General features: G+C 50.9%; 1 protein-coding gene across 1 annotated transcript; it reads right to left on the bottom strand.

Moving 5' to 3' along the window:
- Positions 1–2,423: 2,423 nt before the first annotated feature.
- GRXCR2 (glutaredoxin and cysteine rich domain containing 2) lies at positions 2,424–7,032 on the bottom strand. The gene is made up of 3 exons (XM_071758821.1): positions 6,688–7,032; positions 4,636–4,851; positions 2,424–2,912 (listed from the first exon to the last, which is right to left on the bottom strand). The coding sequence occupies exons 1-3, from the start codon at positions 7,030–7,032 to the stop codon at positions 2,733–2,735; spliced, it is 741 nt and encodes a 246-aa protein (XP_071614922.1). The 3' UTR covers positions 2,424–2,732.
- Positions 7,033–9,424: the final 2,392 nt, after the last annotated feature.

Genomic DNA, 9,424 nt, shown 5'->3' with positions numbered 1-9,424 from the left:
TCAGAAGGAGCATTCAGCAGGATGCTGTTTTGCCAGGAGCAGATGCAACACAAACGCTGTTTACCTGCAATTACCACAGCTTTCCACCACTGAAAAAACAAAAAAAAAAAAAAAAAAAAAGCAACAAACCACATTTTCATTTTAAAGCCTACTGAAAAGCCTAATGACTGTTGTGCTACCAGGCCGAGAGAGCACCAAGCAGTGACACACTCTGCCAGGGCACAGAACACATGAAATAGTTTTCTACAGATCCGATCTTTTCTTTGGAGCAGATCCAGAGCCCCCCAGGGAGCTGCCAGCCAGGCTGTGCAACCCACACCTCACAGTCACAGAAAGTCAGGGGTTGGAAGGGACCTGGGAAGATCCTGGAGTCCAACCCCCCTTCAGCAGGTCACACAGAACACATCCAGAGCTTTGGATGTCTCCAGAGAAGGAGACTCCACAACATCCCTGGGCAGCTTGGGCCAGGGCTCCCTCACAGTAAAAAAAATTCTCCTTGTGTTTATGTGGAACCTCCTGTGCTCAAGCTTACATCCATTACCTCTTGTCCTGTCACTGGGCATCACTGAGAAGATCCTGGCCCCATCCTCCTGACTCACTCCCTTTACAAACACCCCTCATCACCCCTCATCCTCCTCTTCTCCAACCCCAGCTCCCTCAGCCTTTCCTCCTAGGGCAGATTTTCCACCTCCTGTCCCTGGGGGTTTGCCCAGTGCCCCAGAGCCCCTCTGGGCTGGGAGTTCGGGTGCTCTTTGGGCAGTGGCACCCACCTCCCAACAGGACCAAGGTGCTGCCCACCCCCCCGGAGGCACCGGGGCTGTCTGGGCTGCGAGTGACAGCCCTGGGGGGGCTCAGTCTGACAGGGAACAGACACCCCGGGCACAGAAACGCCGATTTTCAGCTAAACGTGGGGGAAAAAAGAAAACCAAAACCAAACCTCTCTGATAACGGCGAAGGCCGAGGCTGGAGCGCAGGCAGGGCCCGCGCATCCCCGGGATGCGGAGCGGGACCCCCGGGAGGGCTCGGTCAGCTCCGGAGGGCTCGGTCAGACCCCGGGAGGGCTCGGTCAGACCCCGGGAGGGCTCGGTCAGACCCCGGGAGGGCTCGGTCAGCTCCGGAGGGCTCGGTCAGACCCCGGGCCCCGCAGCTCTCCCCCCGCAGTGCAGTTCCCGCACAGTGACCCGCAGGCAGGGAGAGGGGAAGGGGTCCCGGAGAGGCGGGGGCAGAGCCGTGGGTTCCCGCACAAGCAGAGCCCGGCAGCTACTGAGAAACATCGTAATGCCCCGAGAACAATAAATATTGATTTTATCAGTACGTATTTTCACCTAGTTTTATTGTAAACATTAAGCTATCAGGCAGCAATTTCACTCGGTTATTTTTTTTTTTTCCTTAAGCCATCAGTCTTTTAAACGAGCCCAACAAACCGAGATCAAACAGGTCAGATCTGGGGGGAGAGGTCTGCTTGACAACGATTTCTGATTTGTCAGTTCTCATCAGCCATCAATGAATAGCAAAAGGACTAAATTTTCCCATATTGCAGATCCTATTGTGATAAATGAAGCTAACCAAGTATTTGCTATAGATTTATGCACTTAAAAAATAAATAAACCCTTAGAGCCCATCAAGCCATTTCAGCAGGAGACATTCAGGAGTCTAAGGGCTAAGCCAGCATTATTTCTAATCATGTAAGTACTGCAGAGAAATCTCATAACTTACAGTAGGAAAATAAAACTTGGCCATAAATTACCCTGCCCAGGTTTGCAACCTCAGCACCAAGCACATGTGAGCAGTCTCTTAACTCACCCGTCTCAGAGGTAACATGGAAGTTGAGGCTGCATTAACACTGCTGGTGGATAGAAAATGTCATAAGTTAAGAAGCACCTTTCCCCCTCTTTGCCTCAGCCTCTTGAAGCCTCCGTGTTCTGTGCCTGCAAAGTGTCCCCCCAGCATCCCTTCACCTCCCTAATTAGTTTACCTTCTTCAGATTACAACACGGGATTAATATTAAGCAACAGAATCCTGCTCCCCACCAGCCTGACCCTGGAAAGTGCTGAGCATCTCAGAGTGGAGGTCGAGTTCAGCATTTTCCGATAAGCAGGCTAAAAATTTAACAATTTCTATTAATAAATTACTGTACACATCTAACAGCTCCAGGTGTGCTAAAAGCTTCCAACTTCTCCCCATAAATCAGCCCCCTCGTCAGAATCAGCAAAACCTTGGGGAAGCGCTCGGGACGCGGGCAGGGAGCTGACTGCCAGGAACAGGGCGATTTTAACACATTTAGCAAGTTAAAACCGAGGGGAGGCACCTTCCTCAGCACAAACACACCTCACACCCTGACACGTTACCAACGCTGCTGCTTTTAATGGTTCTGTTGGAGCGGCTGCTGGGCCGGACCGACTGCACCCAACCCAGGGGCAAACTCGGGCCGAGTCCCAGGTGCCGGAGGTATTTTAGGTATTTGGGTGCTTAACTTCCGAGTGAAGCCCCCCCTCTAGCACCAGGGGTGAAGTTTCCCCCTGCAGAGAGCAAGGTCCGAGCTGATTCAGCAGCCGCGAGCATCCGACCCCAGGGAGAGTCCAGAGCAGAGGTGCAGAGAGGTGGGTGTAAAGTGCCTTCCTCTCGTGGAAAAATTTGTCATTATAGCCAAGATGCTTGGAGGTTAAAAAAAAAAAAAAATTAAAAAAAAAAAAAAAAATTCAAAGGTGTTTTTGGGTGCTACAGAGTCCTGGTCAGGGAGCACAGATCTGGCAGGGCTGCTGCCCACTCTCGTCGCACGCCGGGCACCGCAGAGCTCTGTAGGACTCTCTGAACCTGTTTGCCAGCATTGAAAACTTGCTTCCGTGGCACAGGGAGCAAGGAGCAGAGCCCGACCCTTTACACTGGGAACAACCGTGTTCAGCTTCTCCTTCCTGAAAGAGAAAAGTCACGGGAAAGAAAAGAAAAAAAAAAAAAGTTAGTGGGTATCAGACACCAAAGTCAGTAACATACTTACATACTTCAAAGAGGGAAATTGTCTATTCTGGTCTTTTAAGTTGCTCCTGATGTGCCACTCTGCCAAAAATATCCAGCTGTCTACAGCAAGATTGTCAAGAAAAAGGCTCCCGTCTTGCTGGGGACAATTTGTGGGTACCCACACAAAAGGAGCAGTTAATGTGACTGGGCTGTATGACACCATATTTTTAAATTCATCTTTCTCCTCATGTGAGGGTCTGCACATCTCCACCTGACATTTCTCAGCCCATCCCTCTCCCCAGCTCTGTACCCTCAGTTCTCAGCCACACTTCACTCCTCCGTGCCCTGCCCTTCCCCTCCCTCTCTCTCCCCACAACCCCTCAGCACCAGCAGCTTCTTTCAAGCCCTGCCCTGTGCCTGCAGCTGGCTCCCAGGGTGCCAGGCAGCCTCTTTCAAATCAAATTTTTTTAAAATTCAGTGCTCCCACCGAGCCCAGAGATGACTGAATATCTGCTCCAGGAAGGATGCAGCATTGGAGCTGGGTTTGTGTTCTTGATGTCAGGCTCAGAGACCTGCACTGAGCCAACAGGTTGTGACTGTGAGGTGGGGACCCATTGCCAGATGTGCTTCATACTGGTTCCTGCCTATGAATTCGAGAGTCCAAATTAATTGACTTCTCAGAAGAATAACCTTTTTGTGGTTTGGTCACCTGTAGCTGAATGCTCATAATACCGATGCTTAGTAAAGCCATAATTATTCTATAAAGATCATAGTTTTGGAACCTTCAGGTTTTACTTTTTGTTCCCAAATATCAAAGAGAACAGAAGGACATTGGTGAGTTCTTAGAGTTAACAAATTTTTCTGGAATGCTGTCTCACAGGAGCTGCTGTCCTTCTCCAAGCTGCCCCTCCAGTGAGGGCAGTGATCTGATGGAAATCCTTTTGGACACAGATTTTTCCAAAGGCCTGAAGTCATTGTTTGATGTCTGCCAGCAGAGTGGATGGATCCTGCCTTTTCTGCTCAAGCCCCCTTTCATTTCAAAACTCACAAAGGCCAAATTTCCTGCCTAGCTCCCCATCCCTGGGGTCTCTGTGCAAGGCTGGTGGCTGCAGAAGGAGCAAAGGCACCTGCCCTCAGCACAGGTCTCAAATCTGCAAAACTGCAAGGCTTGGGATTTGCCCTGCATGACAACATTGTGTTTTGTGGGATCAAATTATGGTCAGACTAATTGGGATCCTGACCAACAAAGACTGAGCTGTGAGAAAGGCAGTGGAAGGCACAATCTTATTCCAGCCGATATTAAAATTTTAGCCCGGGGCAGTCTCAGCCACAGAGCAGCTGTGTTTAACCTTGTCAGGCTGGAGAAACTCTGGCCTGCTCTTCTTCCTCTGGGAGATGGTGACAAAGGATGGACCTCAGCCAAGCTACATAAATGTCACCCACCTCCAGGGAAAGGATCAAGTGGGAGACACAAATATCTGGGAACCCGAGCACAAACCAGAACTCAGCATTGGTCACTTATCCCCCCGGCAGGAAGAGGAACAAAATGGTGCTTTTCATCCAGATTTATTTAAGTCCCAGATACAGGCATAGGTGGGACTTGGTTGGGAATCCTCAGTGGTCTGGCCGGGGCTGTAAGACATGAAATTTTCTCTTCTCTTACATGAAATTTTCTCTTACCTGCACATACTGGTTGCGGGCAACCTTTTTTTCCACATCTTTTTTGTGTCCACCACCAAGCCTTTCTTTCTTTTCCCGGTAGACAAAGGCCCAGTCACTGACCCCCTCAGTCTGGATGATTCTCCTCATCAGCTCTTTACGGTCCATGGGTGCACGGATGATTCTCAGGTTGTTGGTGTAGATTATGATCTTGCCAAAATCTAGAATTGGGGAAGCCTGTAGAGGAATCTTATCAGTGTCTCACCAGTATAAATACCACAAGAAGAAAAGAAGCTCCAAGAGCAGCAGTGTTGGCACTTATGGAAAAGCAACCTCTGCACTGGCAGGGCCTGACTTACCTTCCTGGGAAGGCTGAGGAGCTGGGGGACAGAGAAGAGTTTTCATGGTGTTGACCAGGAATAGAATTTCCCTGTGTTGGTGACCTATTCTGCAGCTTTCAATGCTTGGTTTGGTTTTGGTTTTCTCAGATTGAATGGAAAGGTTTTCTTTGCTGGCAAAAGGATCAGGTGACAGAAAAACCTCACTGTCTAATGATAGATTGTGGCCTTACCAGTGAGGAGCCAGTCTAAATACCCACCTCTGGGCACACTTGAATTTGTATTATTTTCTCACAATTTTAAAGCTGAGCTTGATATGGTCAGACACATCTCTGAAAGCAGGATTCTGCTTGCTGGGGCCCCTTTCCCATGGTGTCCCATGGCAGCCAGCACATCCTATTGTTTTACACACTCTGTTTAAGTGTCTGTGTCACCCAGCCCTGCAAAAGGAGGTGTCCAGATGCACCCTCCGGTCGCACCAGCAGACACCAGGCAGCTGATGCTGCCCCAGCCCCTCCTTGGGCACCTCCTTCTCTGCAGGGGGAAGGTGGAGAGGGCAGCACCAACCTGCAGAAGGCTTTAGAAGCCTTTGGGGACCCAGACACGGTGTCTCCAAATACCAAATGCACAGAACTGGTCCTGGATAGAGCAATTATTCAAGGTATTTATGGTTAGGGAAAGGATGGAATAGAAATGAGCATTATCTGGGAACACAGAACAAATTAATGGGAGGGATAAGATCACCTCTGTGCTCTGTCCCCAGGCAGGAGAGATTCCTGGTGGTTTGATATTTGCAGCTAAACTGGGTGCCCAGGGTACCAACTCAGGACAGTTCAAATCTCAGCCACCTGGGCTCCCCTGGCACAGCTCTGGGATGCTGCTTTGCCAGGAGCCAGATGGATGCAGGACTGGGGTGTGTGAGCAGCAACCCAACACCAGGACACCAGCTGGTCACTGCTCTGCCCCAGCAGGGCTGAAGGAGCCATCCTCACACCATTTGCCTTTTTATCATCTTTTCTCTGGGCAGCCTCACCCTGAGCTGTGCAAGTCTGCTGATGCTGTGTCAGGCAGCCCATGCAGTCTGGGTGTCACCGTGGCGTGGCTGTGTTATCAATATCATCAGTGACATCACTGTCACATCAATTGTTTAGTTGGGACACCTAGATTTCATAAAACCAAACACCAGTAAAAGTAATTCAAGAAAGTGGACCTAATCCCAGGGCATTAATCAACCAAACAGGTCTTACACAGGCCCTGGCTTCTTATTAGGACTGAAGACACACTGCTGGATCTGTGGCGTTAATGAGGTGTTAACAAAACACCCGGTGAAACTAAGATGGGATTTTCAGAGTAGCCAAAGGGGAATCCTGACTTGCCAGAGCATGTGGCTGCCTGGCTCAGAGGCTCCGCAGCACTGCCACTGGCACCAACCGCTTTGCCAGCTCAAGTCATGCAACTTTAATGCTTTAAATATCCCCAATTAAGATAATATCCACCTTACGTTTGGCTGCTTGAGATGCATTAGCATCCCCACGTATAGGCACTGGTACATATGGAAATGTTGTATCTTACCCTACAAAAGGCAGAGCTGCAGAGCAGCCCCTCTGCAGCGTGTGGGACGGAGGCTGAAGGTTTTACAACCTCCCTCTTAAAACCCTGGGCTGGCAAAGAGGAGTTTTGACCCAAGGGTTCGGTCCGAAGATGTTTTCCCAGCCCTGATCTGGACAGCACTCACCCTGCAGTGACTGTCACCGGGCTGGCAGTCCCCGAGCAGAGGCGAGTTGCTGGTGAGACTGTATTTCCTGTCCTCCTTGAATATGCTGATCCTCTGGGCAGTCAGCTTGGCTGGCGGGCAGAACCTGTTCTCTGGATGTTCCCTGGCCCCACAGAAAGGGTCCTCTGGCTCGAAGCTGTGGCGGAGGGACCGCCGGGAGTGCTCCTTGGCCGGGGGCTCCAGCTCCTGCCCGTCCTCGTAGACTTGTTTCAGCACCCGCCCGCTGTAGGAGGATGAGATTTTGAACCTCACCTTGCGGGGCCTCCCCTCGTGCCTCTGGTTGAGTTTCTTCTGCTGCTCATCCATGATCAGGGTTCCAGGCAGCAAGTCCTGGACAGATCGGCTCCAAGAGCTTCGGGTCCAAAAGAAAAACTCTGCCCCCCCACCCCCCCGGGCTTCCCCCCCACCCCGTTACACAATGCATAATTCAAGGTTTCTAGAGGTTCCTCTCATCTTACAGCAAAACTGACACCGTGGCATTAAATATTGATAGATGCTCACAAGAGAAAACAGCGATGGCAGTGAAATAGCAGGTGGGTTGGGGCAGGGCTGGCTCACCACAAGAGCAAAGGAGTTAACTTGGGGAGGAGAGGATTAAATAGAAAACTCTGCCCATGCTCTGAAACCATGGAAATGTTTCTGCCGTGTGCTGCGATAAGAACTACCCCAAATACACCATCCCAGCAGCTTTTCACAATTTTCTGACAAGGTGAGAAGTTAAAAAGACAAGTTCACAGAAAAAGCAATCCAGCTTCCCAAATAGCAAATGTGAATAATCTCCCGTTCTCGCTCTGAAACCTGAGAGTACAAAGCCCAGTGCCATTTTAATCCAAATGTGTTCCTCTACAGGTTGGTGGAGATCTAATTAAGATTTTCTCTCTCTTTAGCTTTCAATCCCTATTTGTAATTCTTCCTGCCTTTCAGGGCCTTTGACCGTTCAGGGCTGGGTTTTCATTTTGAAAGGACAGAGACCTCCCGAGAGCCTCCACAGGCTCCCTCCTCTGCTCTCAAGGGGCACAGAAAGTGCAGCTCTTCCCATCAGGACATCTTCTTTCCCAGCAGGAAAACCAAAGGTGCTGGGTAAAGGGGTTGGGGTCACCCTGGAAAGAAGACTCTGCCCCGTGGCTCCCTTGGAGCAGGTTTGCTCCCTGTGCCCACCCCAGCCCAACACCTTGGGTCTGCTTTTCTTTTTGAGGGAAAAATATGAGGAGTAGGTTTGGTGGAAAAGGCACCACCACAGTAACTGCTGTCTGGGTTTTAAACAGCTCCTGACACCTACCTGCATCAAGTACACACAGGAGGAGTTGAAAGCTCTTTGCTCTTAAGTTCCAAGATTTCAGTAAATTTCCACTGGTAAATGCAGTTCCATTGAGTGGGAATTAAGCAAAGCTCTCTGCCTACCTCCTGCCACAGCTGCCTTCTTTTAATTTAAACCCCGTGCTTTTGGAGCTTAGCACCCTCAACAGATTGATTCCCCAGGTTTATTGGAAGCTTGTTCATGAGATGCTATGAAGACAGCTCAGGGGTGTGCATGCTGGGGATGTGCCCAACATGCACGGGGCAATGGAGGGGCCCTTACCCACCCCCCAGCCCACCCACACACCCACCCATCCCCATGTGCTGCCCCTGCTCCTGCAGGTCCCTTGGGCTGCTGGAAGCCTCATCACAAGCCCTTGGAGGAGATGCAGAGGAGAACATGCACGGACAGGCCTGGGGAAACACAGCCACGGGTACGCCCTTCCCATTTCCAAAACACCATTAAAAATGCTCCTGTCAGTCTCCCAGCCTATCTCAAACACGAGGATCTGGCACGATGTGAAAACTCTGATTTGCATGAAGCAAACCGGGCTCTTGCTGCAGTTACTTGAGAAACTGGATCCTCCCCTCTCCCTTGCAAGTCCTGTGGGAATCAGGCCTCAGCAGTTCTGCTTTTTTCAGAGGTGCACCAGCAGTCCCCATTCAGCACAAATCGTGCTCTCAGATACCTTAATTGGAGTTCATTTTCTTTTGATTAAAGGAACAATCAAGCAGGAAAAGAAGCTCAAAGCAGCAATGAGAGAGCCCAATGAGTGAGCACCGCTGCCATGATGGGCAGAGTGAATTCCTGTCCTCACGGATACTGACGGGTGCTGTCACACACACCACATCTGCCCCAGCCCTGGAATTGTCACCTCGGAACCATCCCCTCCTCTGCAGCACCTCCAGCTGGGGTTGCTGCTGATGGGAAGAGCTGGTGGCAGCAGCTCAGCTGAAATCCTGCTGGGTCCCATGGCAGCCCCATGGCAGGGGGCTCACAGGGGCAGCTCTGGGGCTTTGCTGCAGAGGGGCTCCTCACTCAGAGCTGTACCCCCTTCCTTTGCTGCCTCTGCCTGCACAAAACCAACCAAGAAAAGGTTTCTGAGGAGCCTTCTCTGCATTTCTTACCCACTCTGCACATGGCCAGCCTTGCCACGCTCAGCATCCCGGCAGGGACTTTCCAGATGGGGTTTTATGAGGCTGCCTCCAAACCCACCTCTGTTCTGCTGGGGCAGGATGGATGGGCTGGAACACATCTCCTGGGTCAGCCTCCCACAGCCAGCACAACCCCAGTCTCTGCCCACCCAGCAGTGAAATCATTCCCTGTCACCACCTGGCTCATCTCTGCATCCTGTTTTGCCCCAGACTCTTCTCCCCTGCATTTTCATGGCAGATGCCTCTC

Source organism: Heliangelus exortis, chromosome 15 (assembly GCF_036169615.1).
Source record: "Heliangelus exortis chromosome 15, bHelExo1.hap1, whole genome shotgun sequence".
Taxonomy (NCBI): domain Eukaryota; kingdom Metazoa; phylum Chordata; class Aves; order Apodiformes; family Trochilidae; genus Heliangelus; species Heliangelus exortis.
The sequence above is the reverse complement of the archived record's forward strand: the minus strand, read 5'-3'. Positions and strand labels throughout refer to the sequence as shown.